This window comes from Vicia villosa, linkage group LG4, assembly GCF_029867415.1.
Source record: "Vicia villosa cultivar HV-30 ecotype Madison, WI linkage group LG4, Vvil1.0, whole genome shotgun sequence".
In the NCBI taxonomy this organism is placed as follows: Eukaryota; Viridiplantae; Streptophyta; class Magnoliopsida; order Fabales; family Fabaceae; genus Vicia; species Vicia villosa.
Window position 1 is genome coordinate 191,884,094 of NC_081183.1, and position 26,740 is coordinate 191,910,833.

A 26,740-nucleotide genomic window follows, 5' to 3' on the forward strand; every position below is an offset into this window, starting at 1 on the left:
CCCAAACCTGGTTACCCAAGTAATTTCGCCCAAAACCTGATTTTTTGGGTAAATTTTTTTTTAAACCTGGTTATTTGCATTTTTTTCACATAAATAATCAGTTTTTTAAATAATATACCAAAATGATCAGATTTTAAATAAAAAAAGTTACTTGTACATAAAAATACACTCATACGACACTATGATTGTGCATGCAATATCTGTATGTCGTTTCTACTGGCTGCAATAAGAGGATGCACCAAATTCCTTTGGTATATGCATTGTAGTCATTTTTTTATAAATAGGTTATTCATACTCCATCATTTGCCATTCATCTTTTCATTCCATTTTTAAAAATTTTCTTCTAAAATGTATTACATTGTTAAAAGAAAGGCTCGACTTTTCTATTTGTCAATAAAGTCTTCGATGAAGATTCGACTTTGAAACACATAAACTCTCGAGCATCTTGACAGGAGCTTGATTCGTTTGTTAGACGGAGACATTTAGGACGGTGAAAGATTAGAAGAATTGATATGCTTGTTACGGTGTTCAACAAAAATGGAGACATTTGTATTTGGGGGTCAGTTAAAATTGGTTGTGATTGTCGTATTATGATGCATGGATCACCTAATATTGTCTTGATGATTATAATCTCCTAGATATGTTATTGTGTTTAGTCGTTTTATTTTTTTTATGTTGTTGTTTTATGTGTGCTCGTCTTTATTTTGTTGTACTCGAATGTTGTCTTGAATATGAAATGAAAGTTGAATTCAATATGAAATGTCATGGTTACAACAAATAAATTACATATTAACTGTGCATACAATAATTATGTTGCGGAGCTTGCTCCAACATTTGAACAAATTTTTCAATTGTGTTCGGGTTGACGACATAAACTGGATAATTTTACCATTTTGTTTGTCATATCCATTTCAGTTCGAATAAGCGTGCTGTTAGGGCGACTCTTTTTCTTCCTTCGCATATTTTTGTTGTGCGAAACAATGCCCCCTTGAGAAGCAGACCAATAATCCTGCTTTTCTACCAATGAGAAGCTATTGTTGTACATATTGTATAAGTTTATGACTTTGTAAACGGGGGATAGGTGTGCGGAAGGGTCTTGGCAAGCATATAAACATGTCATTATGACATAGGTGCAAGGCATATGAAAAGCTTGAAACTTTCTGCAATCGTACCAACTTCTATCTAGTTCGCCCCGATAGTATCCTTTTGGTATCCCCTCATTATGGTTCATTGTCTCCTATACATTAAACAAACCTTTATGACGGTCAAACATTGTGACCACGTGTGTGTAAGCTTTGGCAGTTTCCTCCTTAATAAATTTTATACACCTTTCACTAAGCAATTGCATCAATTGTAACACTGAACTCCATTTTGAACATCAGGTCTTGAACAATGCCCCTAACCTAAAATAAGTTACTCGCACCAACGCGGTTATCGGTAGGTTTCTGATGCCTTAGAAGACAGAGTTCGTAGACTCCACAAGATTTTTTGTCATGTGTCCCTATCATTGACCATCGTTAAATATCCTGGTCCACTTCTCCGCTAGAATATTATCGATCTACCTTAACGCATCCGCATTTGCCAACCTGATCTCTCTGCGGTAGTGTTGGAACGATGGTTTTCTTAACGCATAACCTACATTCACAAATTATTTCTGAAACGTCTTGTCTTTGATCTCTCACATGAAGTTTTGTGCAGTGTGTATAATACACTAGACATGCGTAGAATGAGGATCTTGCCAACCGTTATTAGGGTTATTGTATGCACTCTCAATATATAGATGTGTGTCTGAAATCAAATATAGGTTGGGTATTAGAGCCATGAGTAATCGGAGATGCTTAGGAAAAAACTCCAACCACTGGTAGTGTCACCTTCGACCAAAGCGAAGGCAATTGGAAAAATATTATTATTGTCATCTTATGTCACTGCCATGAGTAGAGTTCCTTTATATTTCTCGTACAACTATGTTCCATTAATTTATATAATAGGTTTGCTTAATGCAAAACCTTTGATGCATGGTTCATACGCCTAGAACAGTCGATGGAATATTCTATTTCCACGAACACAAGCTCTCTTTGGGGTAAATGTCGGCAATGTCTCCAAAATTATAACGGTTTTTGGAGCATAATACTTAAGTGCCACAAAATACTGTGGAAGTTCTTTGTATGAATCCTCCCAATTTATGTATACTTGTTCAACTGCCTTAGTCCTCGAATCCATGCCTTCATGTATGAGGGAGTGTAATTGTATCGTGTAACGATATGTGAGATTATTGTACTCACCTTTAGTAGAGGATCCTTGCTAACAAGAGGAAATATTTATTGGCATATTATTTGAGAGTTAAGTTTATGATGATCCTGCGTCAGATTAGTGATAATGTAAGTGTGAGGTGGATAAATAGAACATATATCCCAAGAATCACTTATCTTCTTGTAAGATGCTGTCAAACAAAACATGCATATCAATTTTTTACGACACAGAATGACGTACCTCTCTGTGTTAGTGAGATCTAAAGTATAATCAACTGAGATTTCCATGTTTCCATGTGGAACTTTTGTATGGCTCTCACACAATCTTCTTTTGTACGAAAGTTGTCTTCCACTTTTAACGCTCACTCTATCTACATATACTAGCGATAAAAGATATCTGACGATGGATCGTCTTCCTCTAAGTTCAAGTTTGTCATGTGCTCAGGCGGACGATACACATGTCTTGAAGGTAATGGCATGTAGTCCACAAAGTCATCGTTCACCGTATAATCAACTAGTGTATTGTCTTCTTCTTCATCGTCAACAACGTCAACTTCAGTTTGGTCGTCGTCGTCAATTTCATCAAAAACTTGTGAGTGATCAACGAACTGAGACTCCAAAGTTGTTGTAGTAAAATATACAACTCGATATTGTTGAATCCAGAATGTTCATTAGTTCGAAACATATTTTGAACATCATCGCCATCTCAAACCTTTAGCTGATAAATATCTGACTTGGTTATTGTCAAATACAACTAGATTCTTGTAAATAATTTGATAGACTAGACCAGACTGCAACTTCGCCTCTATTTTCTCTTTGAATTGCGCAAAATTTGATATTCCATTTATTCTAAACCAGGTAATATAAATATAACAAAAATGAAACCCGAGTTTTTCACATTCATATGTCTCACCATTTTATGTGAGCATTAACAGTGTAATGTGGTGCAGGAGCTATTTTGTGAAAAATATGGTTTGATAGTATTGTGCTTGCTGCAAATGAGAAGTATAATCTAGTGCAGATGAGTAGTATAATTTGGTGTAGATGAGAAGACAAATACAGTTAAATATGAGAGATCAGTTGCATGGGTAAATTCATGCATGCGCCACAGACATGGCCGCCTCCTTTATCAATTGAAGTCATGTGCCATATGCACTGACGCATCCTTTGAAAAATAAACATATGTGCCATTTTAATTGGCGCATGACATAAAGTTGCTACCACTCTGCACTTTTACATGCATGTCATACTGCCTGCCACCCTTCCCCCTTTGCATACATGCTATGCTGCCCCAATTCTATATGCCTACTACTAGTTTGCATGGCTATTATGACCAGCATGCGCCACTTTGATAAGCGCTTATGTGCAAAATAGAGAGCATATACCACATGTAATGGCGCCTCCGTGGAAAATAAATTTATCTTAATTTAAACAAGTTCTTTAACCATAAATATTTTTTTAAAATCCGTGAAATTTCCTTTACATTTTTTCGTTTTCCAAACTTCTATAAGTACCTCAAAACTTAAGCATTCCAGTTAAAAAAAATGCAAGTCCTATACACTATAACTAAGCTTTTTTAAGGAAGAATTAGTGGATAAATATTGAAAAAATAGTTACTAATTAAATCATTGATTTTAAATCAAAAATAGTAACAAATATACAATTTTATGTTTTCTTAGAGCTATACAAAATAGTAAAAATCTTATCATACCCAACCTATTTCTTACACCAACATAAATTTCTCTTTAATAAAATTTATAATTATAGCTAATATAAACTAATTGCTTCGGCATATACAATTATGTAAAAGAATAAGGTCTCCTTGATCGATGGTCTAGACAAAATTGGCAGGGTAGAAAAGGCTGCTTTTAGTGACACGAATGCCTATTCGCAATATGGGATCCACTCAAAGCACGCTTTTTTCTTTAGCAACCTGCATAAGAGCAAAACATGTTGAGTTGACCTTGAGATGAACCTGTCTAGGGTTCTTAGCACCCTATTCAGTTTCATTTCCATTTGTTCGTTGTTAAAGCCTCCATTTGGATGGCAGCTTCACACTTGTCTAAGTTAGCTTATATGTCTCTCTCTGTTAAGTAGAAACCCGAGATTTTTTTGGCTCTAACCACACATGTACATTTCTTAGGGTTAAGCCTTATGTTATACTACCAGATTCATCTGAACATGATGTTGAGGGGTTCGTCATTTTCTTCTTGTTTATTGGATTTTACAATCATGTCATCAATGTATACCTCTAGTGTTTCATTGATCCCGTCCTCGAATAACTTATTCATCATCCTTTGATAATCTGTATATACGTTCTTGAAGCCGAAGGGTATGGTGTTGTCTTAGTGGTTGGAACGTTAATTTGTGAAGGCAATTTTGTCTTTGTCTGCTTTGTGCATATGGATTTGGTTATACCCAGAGTATACATCCACGAATGAGAATAGATTCTAGCCACTAAAATTATCTACTTACTTGATGATATTTAGGAAGCAAATACACAACTTTGAGAAAAGCTCGATTGAGGTCGGTGTTGTCTACACAATCCTCCATTTGTCGAATGCATTTTTAACTATGATAATATCAGATAACCATTAACTTTATTTTACTTCTGAAATAAAGGTGGCGTGACCAGGCCTTAAACCATGCTCATGGTTGCTTCAGTTTTCTCAAGGGATTGTTGTCTCATTCTCTAGGCTACATATCAAATGTAAGGGTCAATATTTATCTAGTGACATGTTATACTAGGTTCGATGTTGTGCATTTCGTTGGGAAATTTTTTGAAGATGTCGAAATTATCTCTTAAGTGTTACACCCTTCTAAAGTCCCACGATTATGCGTAAATATTCTAATAAATAAATAAATATGAATCACCATCAAGGGTGTCACATCTTCATAAAAACATCATAATAAAAACATACTACTCCGTAACACGGGTTTACAAAAATTAACACATTTATCTTTTTGATAATATCATCATGAAACTTCAAACACCGCAGTGAAATTATTGTCTCAACATTTCCAATAATATACTGTCACTTCTTCGTGAAAAGGTCCTGAAGCATTTGTCCTATTGGTACTCCCAAATTCTCCCGAACTCCCCAACAGTGGTATCAGAGTCTGGTTCGGCTTGGTGGGGGAGCGAGATACTACTATAAAAAACACATACAATAATAGTTGTGAAATACATATAATAACGGTAGTAACATTCGTTGTTGGGTAGCGTGTGATTGTATGTAGCTGGTTACCACAACGGGCGTGTGCCTGTTGTTATAAATTAGATAACACACTATTTATGATTATGGTTTTTGCAAACAACCATTGTCAAATAATTGAAAGGTTCTGGATTCGACTCCTACAATGCCATTTTTGGGTTTTATTACTCCATTTATAATAACGGTTGAATTAACCACTATTGTGATATTATTTTTGAATAATTCTCAATCGTATCATACCAGACAATCTACAATGTACATATCATTACATCAACCTAAAATGTATCCATTAGGAACCAAACAACCTATAAGGTACATATCATTATATCAAATTATGTCTAAGAAGGAGTGGAAGGAATATCCAAGAATGAAAATAGAAATTTGAAAAACAAAGAGATGTAATCATTCAACAACTCAAGGTACCTATGTGCAACGTTCAATCATTTTTCAAAAGTACAAAGCCTTAATTGATTGTTTAAATGTATAAATCAATCGTAAGGTCAAAATTTCAAGGCAAAAAAGACCCCACAATCAATTATTAGGCAGGGGCAAATAAACCATCGATTGCTTGAAATGTGCATTGAAAATTACGGTGGTTTCATATGTCACAATTTAAAAAAAAAAGGTTTTTGTTTTTAAAAGACTTGACATAAAATATCTTAATGCATGAATGTTTTACAAACCTTACCTTAGTGATGAATGTATGAGAATTTTTTTAAATATCTAAAATTTATATATAATAATTTGCCATTGTTTCTTGGGCCTGTTTGTTTCAGCTTTAAAAAAATGAATTTTTCCTTTGTATTTTTGAAAATAGATTTTTTAAAACCATTTTTAAAAATATTACAAATTTTTTTATATTCGTTTTTTCTAAAATGAAACATTAATTTTGACATCCTATAACATAAATATACATTATTGAAGACCAAAACTTAGTTAAAATCGCAATTATTTCAAAAGGTTTTATTTTAAAAATGATTTATATGAAAATCTATTTGAAATAGCTTCAAAATTAAGTAATTTTTTGAAATTTTGATATCAAATTGTTTTTTATAAGTTGATAAAATACCTAAAATCACATTTTGAGAATAACTATTTAAACAAAATTTTTATTTGAAACTTCTATAAAAAATTTCTTTATAAATTTTTTTTCACAAAATTACGTAACACTATAAAAATCATTTTTAAAAAAAGTCAAAATAAACGGAGTTTGATTCAAACATTATTTCATGTTCAATTCACTTTGATTTCCATAATATATAAAACTTATGCATTATTTGATTACACGTTAAAATTTTGTTGCAAATAAAGTTAGTTGAATAAAATTATTGCTAGTGAAATACTATCATATGTTAAAGAAATCGAAAATCAAATTTTACTAAAAATTTTCAATTTTTTATTTATCAAGAATTCATTAACGTAATTCAAAATTCTCAAGATAATTTAACCCGAAATTTCCTACGATCTTTCTATTGAACAAAAATTGACTATTATTTGAATGATCATTTAGTCAATTTATTGTGCATTTGATAGAGTTGAAAGTAATTCAAAATACTAGAATTGAAGTTTGTCTTCAGATTGAATTGAATCTTGCACAGCACGCTCATGCTCGTCACCGTAGTCTCTACTCCATTGAGATTTAGATTCCACATAGTTACTGCATCACGCAACAACTTTTGTAGACCGTACGATCAACCATTAACAACACTGCATAAATCTGAACCGTTAGATTGTAGATGTACAACTATACGTCGCCACTCAACGACTTGGTGCCACAAATGTCACGCACAATTAGTAGAACGTGGATCTCTAACGTTCTTTTCTTTCATATGCATGAATCTCCGCCGACAAAAAGCCTTAGTCAGAATCAACTATCATGATGATGCCAAATACTTCCAATATTCTACCACTTTCATGTGAGCAAATTGACGTGCAATCCCACCCTACCCATTTTCAACAACAACAATTTTACTAACATACTTAAATTAAAATTTTAAATTTATTGAAACCTTATATAAGATGCATTGTAATATTGTGATTTAGGATTATTTATCCAAATTTTAATGTGGTATTCAAAGATTGCAACTATATCCAATTAATTTTTTACATTGCCATTATGCTAGGTTATATTTTAAATATGAAAGAAGAGTTATAGTAAAAAATAAGTGTTACAGATAAAGCATATAGAAAAATATCATATTTTGGTATATTAAGCAATGTAAACTCATTGATAATAAGTATAAAAATAATATTAGAGAGTAGCCTATATGTGTGTGGTCTAACAGTGAAATGTTTGAGCTTATATATGTTCGTGTGTGTAGTCTAGCGGTGAAATGCTAAGTCTTACCATTAAACTTCCCCTACAAACTAGAATTTAATTGATATATATATATATATATATATATATATATATATATATATATATATATATTAACAATATATTTTAAACAGTTAATTATTTATAGACGATGGATGGTTGAAAAAAAATTAACTTTAGGTAAAATAAATTTTTTATAAATATAAATAATAATAATACGTTAAAAATAAGATAAATTATTTATGCCTATATTTCGACCGACATTTTTTTTAATGTAAAAATTATTATTATTATTATTGTAAAGTGCTATGGAGTGAGAATGGAGTAACTCTCCGTTTGGCCATTAAAAAATATTTTTCTAAAAAAAATTTAGAATAAATAAATAATTTTTTTATGGTTGAGCACACCCTTAAGACTCAAGATGTCACCACTAAACCACACGCACGCACACAATCAACTTGAAAGTTGACAAAATGTCTTTTCACATAAAAAGAATTTCATATTCAATTTTTAAAATAGTTTATTTTAAGGAATAGTTTTCAACTTTGGTAAAAAATTAATTATTTAATTACCAATTTTAAATTAATTTTATAATAAATAATAATTAATCGTAAAAATATCTTCTAAAAATTAAATATTTTAATTATTGTAGATGTAAAAAAAATTATTTTAATATAATTATTAATTGCATTGTAGACATATCCAACTAATTTCATGTATTAAGTATTTTTAACATTTTAAAAGTTATTTATATTAATAAAGTAGTATAAAAATCTAACAATATAAAGATATCAGGTTAATTTTTTTGGTCGACGATTCACATTAATATTTGTGACACTTATGGTTAGGCCTGAGCATCAAAACCGGACCCACCCGAACCCGAAGAAACCGGTTAAATTTTTTGACTAATGGGTGGGTTCAAACGGGTCATACGGGTTACGGGTCCATTAAAATGGTTATGAGTGGGTTAATGTGGTCGGGCCCGGTTTTAAGAAAATATAAACCGTTATGTCCACACCCGACCGATGGATAACATGACCCAGCAAGCATAAGCCCAATAGCAATATGCAATCCAGTCCAAAACTATTCAGCATGAAACCCTAGCTATATAAAGTTTATATCACCATCTCAATTCATTCACACCTCGCCTCTAACTCGTTCTCTCAACAGAAACGGAGGAACCAAAATGAAAAAATCTTAGCTTGAATCTTTCCACCTTATTTGAAACGAGCAATCCATTACATAGCTTGTTCTTCATCTCTTTATCTCACATACACTCTTCATTTCTCCTATCTCTTACTATTCAGGTAATAATTTCTTCGTTGTTCATGTTTATCATTTTTCCTTTGTCATTTTTCTTTCTAAAGAATCATCTAATATTTCATGCTCTTGTTTTAGATTTTATAGATTTTCTCCTTTGTTTTTCTATAATGTTTTTACTGTTTAGGGTTAAATATTTTTATTTTGGGGGTTAACATATTCTTCTTAACAGAACAACCAAGAAAGCTTGTGTAAGGATCCTTTGGAAAATGGAAACCGTTGAAGTTAATGGTAAGTTGTTTAATCTGTAGTTAAAAACTTTATTTTTGTATGTTGAAGTTAATGGTAAACTTGATACTCTGATGAAGTGGTTTATGTTCTTATGTATGTTCTTCTCACTGATATATATTTTGTTTCATTAAATGTTATCAATTTTTTTTATTTGGTGATCTATAAAACCATTGGAAACTGGTTAATTTTTTACATTGTAGAGTTTATCAATAAAATGCTATTGTTTCATTGAGTTGGAAATTGAGTGATTAATTTCTAATTATTTTTCAGGTACAGTGTTGATTTCTATGATGTTCCCTATGTTTGCCAATGTTGATTTCTATGATGTTTAACAAATTACAAAAAAATATAGGAAGAAGAATGAATGATAGTGTTTGTGTGATTTAAAGAAACCAGCTTCCTGAGATTAGAAGAAGATGAACATAGGAGTTAGCTTATGCTGTCAAAGTAAGTATAACTTGTGTCTCTAAATGTTTTAATAAATTATTTCTCAAACAACTTATTATTATATTGTGTTGAAATGTTTATTGTGGAACAAATAGGAAGGATAAAGGTCCTTGAAAGAAGAAGAATCTTGCTTATTTTGAAGTTGTTACTTAGTGAGTAATTGGTGAGTTTGAAGATATATCAATTGTTTTGTTGATTTTTTCTTAAATTTGCCATTAATAATTTTCTTTTATACTCTAATTAAATTTTTTTATTTCTTTTGCAGTTTGGTGTGCTGTGATGAATTCCATGGTAGATGTTGGACATTTTCTAATTAATGCTTTTATTTTAATTACTTAACCTTAATTGTGTGGATGTTATTTACCACTAAACACTCTTCTTAAATGTAATGAAGCAAGCAGGCCAAAATATATAATATATATATATGTTTAAATTTGTATACATGTATGTTTTTGTCTTAATTAGACTGCTGAACTTAGTTAAAAAAACATCAGTAAAAACAAATTTTAAAATCTATTTATTTCCTATTTGAAATTCATTATAGAACAAAGAATAGAAAAATAAAAAATAAAAAAAAAACATTCTTGGGCCATTATAGAACAAAGAGTATATATATTAGTAAAAAAAATATGCAATTTTGACTCAATTTTATAGAGGCCCAAAACCGAATCAACCCACCCATCAGGACCCGTAACCCATATAAACCGAGACCCGATCAAACTGATCCTGGTCTGGGCGGAATTGGGCCTATAATTGAGAAATTCGGTTTTATATGATTGGTCCAAAATGAACCCGCACCCGCCCATAACCGACCGATGCTCAGGCCTACTTATGGTCATATTTTTCATTCACATTCTATTGGTAGACTACACATAAATTTCACTATTTAAAAATCTGTAGTAATTATCCTTTTAAAAGGAATATTCCTATGTGGGTTTATATAGATGCGTGTGACAGTGAAATGTAATCTAAGTTTTTGTTGATACAAAATTTAAAATTATCCCTCAACCTTCTACAAATGATTTTCTACTCTTTTTAAAATATATATCAATTTTCAATATTTTGGCATAAAAATATTTCTATCTCTATTTTTCTAAAAATAATAAAACAAGAATATAGAGAAAGTTAATAGAGTACTACTTTATTTACCTGCGTTTCATTACAAAATAAGGTTTCCCAATTTCCATCATATTCTCCTTTTTTATTTTTTACCGAGCCAATTATTTTAATATTTAAATATTAAATTCGTAGAAGAGACAACTCATAGTTACAGATAAGACAGCTTCACTACAGCTTTGCAGCACTTTTTTCAATCCCAACAAATACTCCTCTCTTTCTCTTTCTCTCTCTAACAACTTCATCATCACTACTACACCGTCGTGTTGAATCTTCACGGATTCATCATCATCATCGCAATCACAGATCTCGTGATCGGCGATCCAAATGGACGGTTACGATGGAACCGTTAGGCTTGGAGCTATTAACATGAAGTATGATCGCGGCGACTTTGACTCCGGTGCCGACGTGTCGGTTTCTTCTCCGGTTACTAAACAGAAAGCTGCCGCCGCTAAACAATTCATCGAGAATCATTACAAGAATTATCTTCAAGGATTGCAGGATCGCAAAGATAGGTACACAACTACCGAACGACCTACCTACTACTATTACTACTTCTATTCGCATTTCACTGTTTTATATTTTTTTCTCTTCCTTTTTGTATTTATTACTTTCACTATGTGATCTTCGGATTTTGATAGTATGTGTAAATTTAGTTTCAATTCTTTGCAAATTAATGATAATCCTTCAGCACGAGTTTATTAATTTATCTATTGTTATGTTATTTTTTTATCCCTTTATGGTTATGTTTGAATTAAATTGAAAATAGTTAGATTTGTAATCTAATGCTTCATTTGGCAAATTTACACTGAATGATATCATTCTGAATTTGTATGGCTTTGATCGGACAACACAATTTTTTTAGCATATAGTAATAGATTTTTTAGTGTAGCAGATACAAGGAGGATTGCTGCGGTGGATATGTGGTAAGACTAGAGATAGTAAAATTAGATGCGTTGGATGTGTGGTAAGTCCAGACAGAATAAGATTAGAAATGACAATATTAGAGAGAGTGTTGGAATAACACTTATAGTAGAAAAAATGGTGGAAAATAGACTTAGGTGGTTTGAGCATGTAGAGAGAAGATCTGTAGATTCTGTGGTAAGAAGAGTAGTTTAGATGGAGAGGAGTCAAACAACTAGAGGTAGAGGAAGACCTAGAAAAATTATAAGAAAGTTATTAAGAAAGATTTCAAGATTAATTATTTAGATACAAGTATGGTCTTGGATAAAATATTATGACGGAAGTTAAAAATTATAAGAGAAGTTATTAAGAAAGATTTCAAGATTATTTATTTAGATAGAAGTATGGTCTTGGATAGAATATTATGACGGAAGTTGAATTTATGTAGCTGACCTCACTTAGTGGGAAAAACTTGGTTGTTGTTGTTGTTGCTGTTGTATAGTAATAGATTTTAAGATTATCATGTGAGTTATATGATTACTTGCATTTAAGCAATATAGTTTATCTGTAATTTGGTATATTAGGTGGTTATGGTGGAAATGTCATGTTGTATATAGGTAATATCAAGTGTTATTAATTCTTTGAAATTTGTTATTGCGCTGATTCAGACGTAGAGCGCTTCAAAGGAGAGTGCAGGAATCTCAATTACCAGTGGAAGAGCAGGAAGTGATGATGAGGAATTTGGAGCGCAAAGAAACTGAGTACATGCGGCTTCAAAGACGTAAAATTGGAATTGATGACTTTGAGCAATTAACAGTAATTGGTAAAGGTGCTTTCGGTGAGGTACGAAAACACAATTAAGCAATGGATTAGTGCTAAATTTGCTTTATAAACTTGTAGTTTCTTGGATGTTGTCTGGTTGTTGTGAACTTAAAGTATGTTCATGCATCACTGTAAGTTGTTAGCTTTTGTGAAAAATGTAGGTGAGGTTATGCCGTGGTAAAAGTACTGGAGAGATTTTTGCCATGAAGAAATTGAAGAAGTCAGAGATGCTTAGCCGTGGACAGGTACCGTCTGTCAAACTTTGCATGCACTAGTTTAATGCATTAATCTTCAAAATTGCACCAGTTGCTGCAGAAAAGAACCAAAACACATAATTTATCTGTTTTGCCCTATTTCTTCCATGTAATTGATTTCATTAATACTTCCCTAATTAAACTAACTGATGCTGTGATGGTTTAATTTTAACTGATGCTGGGATGCCTTGCTAGTTTTCAGTTATCAGAAAATAGTATCTAATTTTTGTAACCATATTTTTACTAGAAGGCGTTTCACAATCATCAAACTTGATTCTTCTTTATACCTGCGTGCTGTTTCTAGCAGTCTGTTGTTTTAAAATTTTACTTAAACCGTCAGAAAGCTAATGCCATATGTACTTTGACTGGATAAAAATGGAATAAAATCAGTCATGGGAAGTTTTGAGTTCAATAATTATACAGGTTAAGCATTTTAATGCAAGAGTGCAATGAATGATCTATAAATTTATTCTCTCCTTTGGAGTTTGGAATCAATTAGCGTGCTTATTTTTGCATCTTGATGTCATTCTAATTTAGGTGGAACATGTACGATCTGAGAGGAACTTGCTGGCAGAGGTCGATAGCCGATGCATAGTAAAACTCCATTATTCTTTCCAAGATTCAGATTTCCTATATCTCATCATGGAATATTTACCTGGTGGCGACATTATGACACTGTTAATGAGAGAAGATATTCTTTCTGAAAATGTTGCTCGCTTCTACATTGCTGAAAGTATTCTTGCTATCCACTCAATACATCAACACAACTATGTACATAGGTATTACTATTTTTGAACTGTACAATTCTTGTTCTATTGGTTGGCAATAGCCAGTTTATGCACAACAGACTATGAATTGTGGGCAGAGAACACTTGGAGGTATAGCCAAGCTTATGGCTTGGTCTAACAAACATAAACACCGTCTTCTTTAAATTAATCAAAAAACAGAATCTTACGTGCAAGCAGCTTGCCATTCTAATAAGGAATGCAAATGTTGAGTAGAGCTTATGCAATTTATATTTAGCTTGTCATCAGATTATAAATGATTATATTTAGGGACACTCTGCAGTCACTGTACACTTTTATGCTGCTGTGAAATGATTTACATTAAATTATTGTCCCGCCAACTGGTCTTCATATAATGTTAAGAGGGTCTTCAGAATCACCAAAGCCACATTTATCTAACTTACATAAAGTTATATTTAACATACTAGCATGTATCTGAAGGAATATTACGAAATTTATTTAGTGAAATATTGCTATGCTGAGTTGATGGTATTTTGCTTGTAGGGATATAAAGCCTGATAACCTTATACTGGATAAAAATGGTCATTTGAAGCTTTCAGACTTCGGCTTATGTAAGACTCTTGATGACAAGTATTCAACAATTTTACTAGAAAATGAAGATTTTAACGGTCAAGAATCAACTAGTGAAACTGAAGGATATTTTGTCTCCCCTTGGTTGATGCCAAAGGAAAAATTACAGCAGTGGAAGCGTAATCGCCGTGCATTGGTATGAGTCTCCCCCATTTCAAGTTCCCCTGTATGTAATGTGTACCTATTTGTGTAACTTACAAATAGTTGAAGTATATGGATTAATGTTTGTTTGAATTAGTTTATTTGGTGCTGGAAACTGTTTTACAATCAAAATCTTCCATGGAACACTTTTTACTTCAAAGACAGAATAATCAAATCCAAAAATGCTTCAACTTTTATCCAAAATTTATCACGCCTCCGCTAATATTAAGTGGCAATTTTATTTGATGTTTAAACTACAAAATCTATTAACTTTATCATCTTTTACATTTCATCAGGCATATTCAACTGTTGGAACTCTTGACTACATGGCTCCTGAAGTTTTGCTCAAGAAGGGGTATGGAATAGAGTGTGATTGGTGGTCTCTTGGGGCAATCATGTATGAGATGCTTGTTGGATATCCTCCATTTTGTTCTGATGATCCAAGGATGACCTGCCGGAAGGTATTGCGGTTGATTGAATTTTTCATCCTTTCTAAATCTTCTAAATTAATTATTTCCAACAAGCTGGTATTCCTGTATTGTGTCAGATTGTGAATTGGAAAGCATGCCTGAAATTCCCGGAAGAACCCAAGATATCAGCTGAAGCTAAGGATCTCATCTGTAGCTTATTATGTGATGTTGACACAAGATTAGGAACGAGGGGAGTAGACGAAATAAAGGTAAAAACTCCCATGGGAATATTGTTTGTTTGGGCAACTGCTCTATAAATGTGATTTTGAATGGAATTTTTTTTGCCAAATTGATTGGGTAACAATTGAGTTTAAAGTAAAGCAATTAATGTTTGAGTGTTTTTTACTTTAAAAGTTGGTTTGATGCAAAACTTACAGTAAAATTTCTAACTCAGTGTAAAAGCTACTTTATCACTTAGTCAAATCAAGATTTGGATTCCAAAATATTTGGCATGACAATAGTAGCTAAACAGGATGTTTGATTTCCTTTTGGAGAGGATCCAAAGATATATTATTTTTTGATCATGTAGCCTAGTGGCTGAAGTTCACCTTTTAAAGATGAGTAAGTTGGATGTCACGGGTTCGAACCCGCAACCTTGCACCTGATGTCCCTACACAGCTAGCTACCAACTGAGCTTTTTACTAAAGCTAACATGTCGATTTGGTAAAAAGTGCATTGGGAAGGGATTAATATTAAAGAACTTGGGTGGAGTATTTAAGTAGCCAAGCTACTTAAATACTCCACCCAGCATTCCATACTACTCGATGTGGGGCTTAGACACCCCATAATACCCAAGTCCTTTACAGGAAGCATTTTTCCTGTTTGCTTCCAATTTCCTATTTTCACTAAAAATCATGTTTGACAGGAAGCAAAATCGATTATGATACTCTACTGAAACCAAACATGCATAGCTTAGTTTTTATGAAAATTCATTAAAATACTAACTATATTCTAGTTAAGAAATTGATGATTCCTCAAAAATCAGGTAGTTAGTGTTATGTGGTTCGAAAATTCTAAATACTATTAAAATACTAAACATAGCAGCCCTTATTTTTCAGGCTCATCCATGGTTCAGGGGTATTCAGTGGGACATGCTTTATGAATCAGAAGCTGCATATAAACCTACAGTCATTGGAGACTTGGACACACAAAACTTTGAGAAGTTTCCTGATGTAAGTACATAATTACAGGAACGTTTATACATTGGAAATGAGTGAATTTTTTTCACACGCTATAATTTCTTGTAAGCTCTAAAATGATTTGATTTATAAACATATGAAATATGTAAAGAAAGCGTGTCATTATGCATGTGCAAGATAATAACCTAAATGGTTTAGCTACAAGTGTTCTTGGTATATATCTGTCCCCATGATCATCACAGTGCAAATTATCTTTGCTGTTACAGTTTAATTAAAACCAACCTCGGGTCTCTTGTATGGAAGACACATGAACCCCACTTTGCCTTATTTTCAAACAGAAATTCAAGATTGTATTTAGAAAGGGGTAACAAGGATCCAACTTCTAACCGTTGGATCATAAAACCTCTAATACATTGTTAATGATCAATGTTCCTAAACAATGCTCTAAGAATTCGTGATCCATATTGGGACTTTATATTGTTGAATGCATCTAATTGATCTCAGCAAGTGGAGAAATGCTTTAGTAGCTGCTGTTGAGGCTATAAGAGTTGGTTAGTTTTTGAAGTAATAGAGAAAAACTAAAATAATCTTATATTTTTTTCTTTTGAAAAGGTTTCTCCAATCTTTCCTGAGAAGTATTATTATATGTTGGATTGTCGCAAATTTTTCTCTCGTGTGTTTCAAATCCCACCCTTAAAACTCTTCTCCCATTTTTCATATTAAGAACCCCTCCCACCCATTTTTTATTGGGTCCACATACTACTCACTTCTCATGTCACTGGATGGGATCCACATCTTAGTTATCTGGACCTTTCCTATTTTGTTATCATGTGCAGACACTGAGTCGGTAAAAGAATATTTTCCAAAATTGTAGCTTTTGGATATTATTGAACATTGTAGTTGATTTATGCCTAATATATTTTTCATACTTTCTAACCACATTTAAGCTTGCGATTTCAATAATTGGCAGGTAGGGCCCCCATCCGTAACAGAAACAATGGGACCTTGGAGAAAGGTATTTTTTTAAGCTTTTCATCTTTCTTTTTTAAAAAAGAATTATGTCTGGCTCCTGTTATATTTAATGATCAAAGATGAAGGTTATTTTGATAAAGATGAACAATAGTGCAAATACTGGATAAATGTATATTCAATTGCATAAATAAGGCCTACTAAAATAAGTTTGTCTTCTCTTTATGTGTTATTAAATTTAATTTTTTGTCATGTTTATTCCTCTTGAAAGGTTCCTTCACTGTCTTGTAAATGTAGCACATCTGCTAGTGTCTTTGGACTCTTCCATGCCATACATATGTGTACTGGAATGGTGCAGATGGCTATAGTGCAAGTATACCCAAATATTCCTTAGTTGCACTACATTTTTAATTACTAACTTAAACATTTTTTTTTTCATAGTTTAGTTGATTACAATTTCTTGGTTTAGAATGTTAATTTGATGAGCAGTGCTGGATGATACAAGTCTAACAAAATAAGTTTGTCCTCTATTTCTGTGTTAGTATCAAATTTGTTCTTCTAGAAACATTGTTTTCTCCTGTTATTTTGGAACAGCTTCCATCTTTCCTGATAATCTACTGTTTATTTAAAGTTTCAAAGTAGTGATGTTTTATTTTTGTTTTTGACACTTGCAGATGTTGACATCCAAAGACACTAATTTCATAGGATATACTTTTAAGAAATCAGACATCCTTAAATCAATTGGAAGTACAGGTATTCAACTTTTGATGCCTCATGCTATTGTAGAACAGATCATAATTTTGGCCGATGATTTCCTGGATTTAAGTTTATATTAAGTAAGAAATGATGATCCTCCAATTGTTGTAAGCATGGCCTAGAAAGATACTCTACAAACAAAATAGCTGCACCTTAGGTTGACCAAAAATATGGCAAATATTTGTTGATTAAAACAACTGTCATTTGCTGCTTTAATATTTTAGTGTTCATCCTCAGATTTTGACATTATATTTTGCAGATGAAGATATCAGAGTAAATGGATCATCAAAATCACCCTCATTGATTTCCTTGTTAGGTATGATCATCCAAACTTAACGCACATATGTAAACTAGTAACTTGATGACTTGAGGCATGCAAGTTTTTTGCACAATCTAATTTCTTTTGTAGAATTTGTTAACAATAGCAGTTATTCTCAGTAGCTTTGTTTCTTCCGGTGTGACCAATATTAGTTCAACTTGGTTATTTTTACGGCATATATGTTTTAACTTTCTGTATTCATCATGCAGGGCAAATGGATTTGCAAGATGTTGTTATTACAGAAAATGAACAGAAGTCAGAAACTTGAATCAAAACTTGCTTGTTTTGCTTTTACCAAGTTATGTACTCTATTGATTTAAGCTTGGCATTTGAAGATTGTAAATGACCGAAGGTTAGAAAGCAAGCTTATCAATAATTCAATGCAGGCAAGACTGAAGTGAGATCATGAATCTTGGGGGAGTTAATTCCTGGTTGCACAGTTTTACTTCTTTCCAATCTCTCAAACTATGAAGTCAAACCCTAATCTGTTTATATGCAGTTCTACTTCAGTCTTGTCAATTCCATTCCATTATTCTGTTAGTATAGAAAAAATTTTGGATCTTATTTTTGTTGGTATACAGATATCTTGATTGAATTTTTGCAAAACAATTATTTTTGTCTTAATAATGTATGGTTCTTGTTGAATATGCTAAAAAAATGATAAACGAATTGTTGGTGTGTTTGGTAGCTCTGCCTTAAACAGTGACATAAACTACACTTTTTAACTGAGTCTATTTTATTACCTCAATTCCAAAATAAGTGTTCTAGACTTATAGTAGTCACTTTCACTTCTGTTAAAAAAAATTGATAAATGAAAGAGAGAATAATAATCTTACTAAATCATTTTTATTGATTATTAGTGTATTTTAACTATGATTAATTCAATGTTGAAAGAAAAGAAATAGTAAATTGAAAGTAATAATTAAGGTAACAATTGAAAGATCAAATCTAAAAATATACTATAAAAGTTAAAAGCCATTTATTTTAAAACAAATTTATTTTGAAACACAAATGTGTCATTTATTTTGAAATGGGAGAGTAACCAATTGTAATCATGTTAAGTGCCAAATTATACGATTATTTTTAAATAAATTATATGACATAGTTAAATGATAAATTTTAATCGGATGATAGTGTAAGATTATTGTCAACCAATTACAATTATGTTAAGTGTCAAATTATACATTTATTTTTAAATAAATTATATGACATGGCTAAAAGTTAAATTTTAATTGGAAGATAGTGTAAAACTATTTTATATTGTCAATGCACTAGTTTTTAACTCTTATTTATAAATGTTTAATGGATATGCATTGACAGTGTAAAATAGTTTTACACTCTTATTCAATAAAAAATCATCAATCTACCATGTCTTTAAATTTATTTTAAAATAAAAGAATGAATTAATTGAAATATGATTGTGGTTATTTAACTACATTTTTTTTTCAGTTTATTTATAATGACATTTCTCTATTGTGAAATACCACCCCACATTCTCTAATCAAATCCTAAACTAGAAAAATAGCAAACGAATTTATTAATGCAAAGATAAAATGATGCATCGTTTTAAAAATTTATTCTAAAGAAAATACATTATGTTGCATACAAATAAAGATTTTAAAAAATAAATATCATAAAATTGTGAAAGATTTTCAAATTTTTAATTTTAAAGCTGCTTCAGACCAAACATGATATATTGTGTCATCTAAAACAATAAATTTAATTTTAAAAAAAATTTGATTTTCCCTTTAAAAAGATAGCTATGCAGCTTATTACCAGTTTGATTTATGTGAATGATTCTATATCAATTAATTGTTTTAAAATGACAACTAAAATTATTAATTAAACTAGTCATTTATAATAAACAAACATTTATATATAAATGATTATTTTTAAATATCTTTATATAACAAGATATAAAATTGAAATAATTTATAAAATCAGTTTTTATAAATTTTTTCGACGTTTTTTACAAATTAGGTTAATGATAGCTCGTTGACATGCAAATATCTGTGTTTGTGGATAAGTATAAATAAATAAATAAAATCCAAACAAATCTAATTTGACCAGATTACCAGCTTGGAGGCGATAAGTTCCAGAGAATACATGAATTGAATTGGATACTTTATGAAAAGCTTATCATGTTCTCTAATTATTGACCCAATTTTTTATAAACAAATATTAATATATATTTTAAAAAACATGTTCATAAACAAAACATATATATAATATCTTCAAAATTATACAGCCAAAATTTTGATATTTGAAAACTTAAAAAACATCTTTTTTCGAAAATAATTTTTTAATGCAATCTATTTATCCCCTGTTAATTTTTTTTAAAAAATTGTACACAAAATTAAAATATCTATTTTGTCGTTTTGAATCTACTACACTCAATCACTTCCGAAAGAAGTTTTGCCAGAAAAAAGTACAGATGCACAGATAAAAATATCTAGCACAGGTCCAGAAAGCATAGTACAACATTTTAATATCTCATAAAAATATATAAATAAAAAAGAATATATATATATATATATATATATATATATATATATATATATATATATAAAATAAAGAAATAGTAATGTACAAATGGGGTTGACGGATTTTGAAGTTCAGTAATGTCTACGCCACATGAATAATATTAAACATTAATGTATTATGATATTATCATAAGATGAAGAAATGTGAGGTAGAAAGATCAGAGATATTTATTTTTTTTCATCAAACAAAAATAAAGGATAACAGATATTTTTGATGCCCCAATGAAAATATCTACGAAAAAAGGACAAAAGTGATGTGGCAATCAATTGGTCCCACGACACGTGTAAAAGTGAATACAACTGCATTCTCTTTTTGTTCCAACAAACAACACCGTCTCAATTTTCTCTCTCTTTCTCTTTTTATTTCTCATTTATTCCTCATTTTGTTTTCATTATTCTTCATCTTCTAACAAAGAAAGAGAAGAAAGAAAGAACACAATTTCCAACTCGGACGAGTTCACAACGAGTCAACCCGTCTCTATATCAGTTTCGAAGAAACATATGGAGGTACCTCTTCTTTCTCACACTAAGTTTTTTTAGATATTTTTACTACCAATTATTCTTTTGTATTTGATCTATATGAAATGGATTTTTTTTTTGTTGGATTTTTCTCTTAGAGTAGGAAAAATTGTATGTAATTGCTATTAAGATAGAGATTTAGGGGTTGATTAAGCATTTGAGGGGGTGACCATAGATTTAGATATTTCTTATATATATTTAATGTTTCTCTTAAATATATTTATTTATGCTATTATTGCTAAATGAACTGACTTTTTGTGTTATTAAATTGCTAATAAAAGACTTTAGTTTACCCTTTTGTTGAGTGTAATTTCAATCAAAGCCTTTTATGAGAGATCTTAAACGGGTGCCTTACACCAACTCGGCCATTTATATCGTAATATTTAATAATTATTTAAATAAATAATTAATTTATATGCACAGGCAAAGGAACTTTTACCTATATATTTACATATTTATGTAACTATTTATTTATCTTCTGAAACATATTTACAATTATATATCTATCTGCATGCATTAATCCATGCTTTTTTGAGTTATGAATTGATCTGAAATGAAAAATATCTTTTCAGAAAAGAAATGAAGAATATTCCGTTTGGATATTTTTTGGCATAAATAAAAGCTTAAAAGAACTAAATATTTGAAGGAGATTGTACTAATATTCATTTCTGGCTTATGATAATCAATAATTAACTTTATATATTATGATGGTTTGATAAAATCACAGGGAATTAGGGAAACTGAAGAATGGACAGATGAAAAACACAGCATGTATATAAAGTCAATAGAAGCATCTTTTGTTAATGACTTGTATGATTCTAAGCAAACAGCAAATTCTACTGGCCAGGTTTCATTTCCATATCCTTAAAATTTCAAAATTTTGTAACACTAATTAAAATTCTCTTAATTTTAAAATTTCTTAGCTTATAATTTTTTTCTTCATATTTACCATTATTATAGTTCAAGGTTCTTCGCGGTGGTTGTTGGCAAAAGATGAACTTCGAACGTGAGAATCAACAGATGAGTAGAGGTAATTCGCGCAATGATTTAATCGCGAATCCATGGATTCAGCACTATAGATCTTCAAGCAAACAAGAAAGTGCAATGTCTCCATCCCCTATAACATCTCAACATGTTGTTAGTTTAAGCCATAGGAAGAAAATTTCTTATGAATCTCAAATTTATGATCAAAATATGATTTCAAGCGATACTGGTTAGTCTTATTAATCAAATTGTTAACTATGATTAATTTTACTCAACGATTTTCTTAATTATCACCGTTATGTTTTGTTTGGTTCTCGCAGAAGTGTCCGATCAGAATTTTGTTGACGAAGAAGTGAAATGCGAAAGGAAAAGCACAAGTAGCGCGAAAAGACGAAAATCTTTTGATTGTTGACATGCAAATGGCAATGACTGAAGGTAGGTGTTTGAAAATCACTTTTACTTGTACTTTCTTGGAACTAAATGATGAACATTAATTTTCGAATTCTGTTTCAGATGGTTCATATTAGCAAATTTTCTTTCAATTGGAGATGTTACTTAGAATTGTGTTTCTGCTGCAAAGAATAAGAGGTTTTGTCATAAATGTGGCAGTTCTGAATGAAATGTTCTTAGGCAGCAACAAGAGGAGTTGAGAAAAATTAAACAAGCTAATGGTTGGAGTTAACTTATAATTGGAAATTGGAAACTTAATATTAAACTCTTTGTATGTACAAGAGTGAACTGATATTTTAGTTCTTAAATGTATGATGCATTATCATTATAATATCTAAATGGATGAAAACCAAAGATACATTTTCAAATATTTTTAAAAAATAATTTTATAGATTAAATTGATTTAGAAAAATAATGTTCCGGCAGGCCTGAGGCTTAATATCGAAAATGCACAATCATCAATTCAAAGTCATAAGATGTTGAAAGCGCAGTGCACACGCGACCTCCAGACCCGTATTCGATCTACACCATAGATTGTCCTTCGTTGTTGAATGTCATCCAACAGTTTCCTACATACCACTCTGAAAAGTAAGGAGATCTTTAACCACTCCTCATATATTCCTCATATATAAGAGATCCCACGCAAAATCTCAGATATGTTTTTAACCATAATTGAATCTTACACTACTTTTCATTCAGTAACTGTAGGCCAACCTCTTATCCACTGTATCGAAAACTTGCTCCACCGCATCAAGACTTCATAAAATATTTTTGGTTCCACCATAGAATATTGGTTCAGCATGTGGGAATTCGAAGTTCGCACTGTGCCCTTAGTCTCGATTAGGGGAGATTGTTCTAGGCTGGCCAAAATAGTCCCCAATTGTTTAAGAATCAAGCCTAAGGGTTGTTTATATACAACATCCATACACATCCATGCAATGAGGTGTCTTTTCTAAAGAAAAAAGTCGTAAGGGTTCTCTAACCCAAAGTAGACAGTACTTCGTAGCCGCAGTGGTACATACTTGAAGTCGACTGGAACATTGATGCTGTCTGTGGGAATGACTTTCATTTTATAGGAAATCCATGTTCAGATCTCTCTGATTCATAAATCACGAACTACTACAATGGGCTAACTTAAAGAAGAAGAAGACGACGAACAATTCAATTGCTGAAAATACAACAGACTTCCCAACCTCAATATCTTTCCTTCTGTTCTCTGTTGTTCAATAGATCACAATTCACCCATTAAAGAAGAACCTCCATCGCGTAACTTACCGGTTGAAAATGAAAGGCAAAAATGTGATAGACCTATCTTAGGAATTTGAGATAGCGAGAAAGTAGATGGAACTTGTAACCGACACTTCCACTAGTAGTAACCACCACCATAGCGAAGAATTAAGTATTAGGAATCATCATCAATGTCAGGAGTTCTTGCAATATGCTATACATTAGGATCTTCTGGATGTTAGGGTTACGCGATATTTCGAACTTCCTGTCTCTTTTTGGGGAAATAAAATATAAAAGAATCGTGAAAGTGCATTTCCTATAGTGATTACCTTTGAAAGCATCTATAACACTATCCTCGGGAGGTCATCCCTAACAACATTGGATATAGTAGATTTTTTGGTCTATTTGAAGAGGAAGTATCATAATAACGCAGACAAGTCGATTGTTATTCCGGTCGATATGCGTGGAGTCCGCCTCATACTAGAGGCCTTACTAAAGAACCCCCTTAGCTCAACCATCACCTCCAAGAGACGAAAAAAGAAGACCCGTAAAACCGTCAGTATGATCGACCTTGACATACGAGATGATGAAATATTGCGAATGGCGATTGAAGTCAAAGGGAGAACCTTATGGCCGGTTACAGACAACAACTTCGAGATTGTTTTAGCTCGATGATAACCCATCTTGTTCAATCTGCATATGGGATATGCTACCAACTATGATAAAGAAAGGACTCATCGAATGCTTCAAAGCTGATGCCGACTTCTTCGTAGTTTCTCCTAACGAGATGCCCAACATAAATCCCATAATGGCTTGTCACCGCTTGAATATTGTCCCCTCTATCCACTATGTGGCATAATGAAGAAGGCGACACTCTTCATCAGAGAATCAAGAAGGCTGCTTTCAAGATTACCAACTAACCCCACAAACAAACACAAGTCTTTTCAGCATGTTTTATCCTCAGTCACACGCTTTCCGGGAAACTTCCCAGAAGGTTACCCATCCAAATACTACTCCAAGTCAAGCACGCTTAACTATGGAGTTCTTATTAGTTAGGTTACCGAAAAGAAGATGCATCTTGTTGGTATAGGTAGTACCAATCAATCCTTATAAGTTTTCCTCTAACCATGCAGTCTCATTCATTCACAGTCCCAGGATCCCTCTCATTTCAATGTGAATTCGGTTTTTGCCTAGAAGTTGTTAGGAGTTGCTCATTGTCATGTCTAATGCACCCGCGACCACTCTCTGTCCTTGTCGGTCTCGAGTGTTACAATGTGCGGCGATTACATCGATCTCAACCGGGCCTGCCCTAAAAATTTATACCCGCTCACAAACATAGACAAACTGATGGGCATTTCGGCCGACTATAAATTATTATAATACATGGATGCATACTCCGGCTACAACCAAATACCCGTGATCAAAGAAACCAACTGTCGACACAACACATGCCTTTTGGCCTGAAAAATTTGGTGGTGACATATCATAGAATGATGAAAAAAATCTTCATGGAGGAGATAGGGGAAAAATTAGAAGTCTACCTGATCTGTTTTGACAGAGGAAGACTTGTTCTTAGAAATTCTTGCATGGGAATAAGAATACATCTTATTTCCATAGTTTGGAATCTCTTGCGAAACAAACAATGCTTCAAGATGTAGATGCTACTTAAACATGGCCACAAAATATTGAAAATCATGTTCTATCTTATTTTCAATAATATCTTTTGTTGTCTGAATGTATTCGAGAACAACAATTTGGTGTATGATTGAATCATTTCCTTGGTTATATCAGAGGACAATCTTATGCTTACAACAGTTCCTTCAGCCTTAGAGTTAAAAAATATTGTCTTTGATCTGAGTGTGGATGGTGCTCCGAGATAAGACAATTTTGAGGGACACTTCTACCAAAAATTTTGGTATATTATTTCAAGTGGAGTTATTCTATCTATAGCTTTCTTAATTCATAGCTACATACATACAAATATGAATTATAATATGATTGTTATTATCTCAAAGGTGGCACACATTGTAATACTTTGTTAAGTTTGAAATTTTTTTACTAACGTTTTAATTTACAATATTGGTGTTGTTTAAAAAATTCATTCCTTACTTTCTATGGTTTCTTGTATCATTCATTGAGTTTACGACATCACATATCATTGATATTTCTACTTGTAACATTCAAAAGAATCACTAAAATACATAATAAAGGATTTCACTTAAAAAATATATAAAAATGATAGCCAGGATGATAAAAGGAATTGGTTAGAACATGATAAGTTTTTAGTTATCATGTTTTGTATTATTTCAAACCCATTTTTTTCTTGTTAGAATCCATATTAAATCAAAAAGTAATTATTTTTTTTATGAAAGGGGTAAACTTAACTCATTTTGTGACTGGGCTAATTAAAACATGGCTAACCCATTGTCTTGCTGCATAGTAAATTCAACTTTAGAGTTATTAAAAATATAAAGAAAGAAGGTGCATACTATAGAGAATAATCGCACAAAACTTATATTTTGATGTTTAATCCAACTTTTTAAATTTGTTTCTTAAGTAGAGGCATTTCTGTGATGCATTTAACTTGGTATAGGTCTGTGGTCTGTTTTGTATTGTTGTATCTTGATAAAAAAACAAGGGGTTACTCATCAGACCCTAACGACTCACACATTATAGAGAAATTTTAAAAATAACTTCCACTTTCAAATTTTAAAATTATGACGCATTTAAAATACAAACTATTTTTAGAGATTGAAAACAACACTCAAATTTAGATATTAAAAAATTCAAGTGATTCCTAACAGATCACATTTATATTAGAATTAGGACCACACAATTTTAAAACTAATATGAATTCAACATCCAGATTTAATCCGAAGATTAGAATCTAGACACTTCTGTTTGTGTAAACTTGTGTCTTTCCCTCTCCTTTCACATTTCCATTTATGAAAAAGGGCAAAAATAGAGATTACA

At 31.7% G+C, this 26,740-nt stretch overlaps 2 protein-coding genes and 1 long non-coding RNA gene across 4 annotated transcripts; all 3 read left to right on the forward strand.

Moving 5' to 3' along the window:
- The first annotated feature begins 8,769 nt into the window (after window positions 1–8,769).
- Window positions 8,770–10,183, forward strand: LOC131594153 (uncharacterized). Of its 2 annotated transcripts, none has more exons than XR_009281294.1 (5): window positions 8,770–9,088; window positions 9,274–9,332; window positions 9,603–9,779; window positions 9,875–9,942; window positions 10,045–10,183. It is a non-coding gene; the product is annotated as an uncharacterized LOC131594153 (long non-coding RNA). The 2 variants fall into 2 exon arrangements; XR_009281295.1 differs by having other exon boundaries at window positions 9,685–9,779.
- An 880-nt stretch (window positions 10,184–11,063) lies between these two features.
- Window positions 11,064–18,731, forward strand: LOC131596511 (uncharacterized). Its single transcript, XM_058869177.1, has 12 exons — window positions 11,064–11,410; window positions 12,467–12,641; window positions 12,782–12,865; window positions 13,412–13,653; window positions 14,164–14,386; window positions 14,688–14,852; window positions 14,939–15,070; window positions 15,920–16,033; window positions 16,971–17,015; window positions 17,644–17,722; window positions 17,985–18,041; window positions 18,254–18,731. Exons 1-12 carry the CDS (start codon window positions 11,223–11,225, stop codon window positions 18,310–18,312), a joined length of 1,563 nt encoding a protein of 520 aa, XP_058725160.1. The 5' UTR covers window positions 11,064–11,222; the 3' UTR covers window positions 18,313–18,731.
- Window positions 18,732–20,920: 2,189 nt separating this feature from the next.
- Window positions 20,921–22,873, forward strand: LOC131594154 (cold-regulated protein 27). Its single transcript, XM_058866248.1, has 5 exons — window positions 20,921–21,094; window positions 21,834–21,953; window positions 22,067–22,319; window positions 22,411–22,525; window positions 22,604–22,873. The coding sequence occupies exons 1-4, from the start codon at window positions 21,089–21,091 to the stop codon at window positions 22,500–22,502; spliced, it is 471 nt and encodes a 156-aa protein (XP_058722231.1). The 5' UTR covers window positions 20,921–21,088; the 3' UTR covers window positions 22,503–22,525; window positions 22,604–22,873.
- Window positions 22,874–26,740: the final 3,867 nt, after the last annotated feature.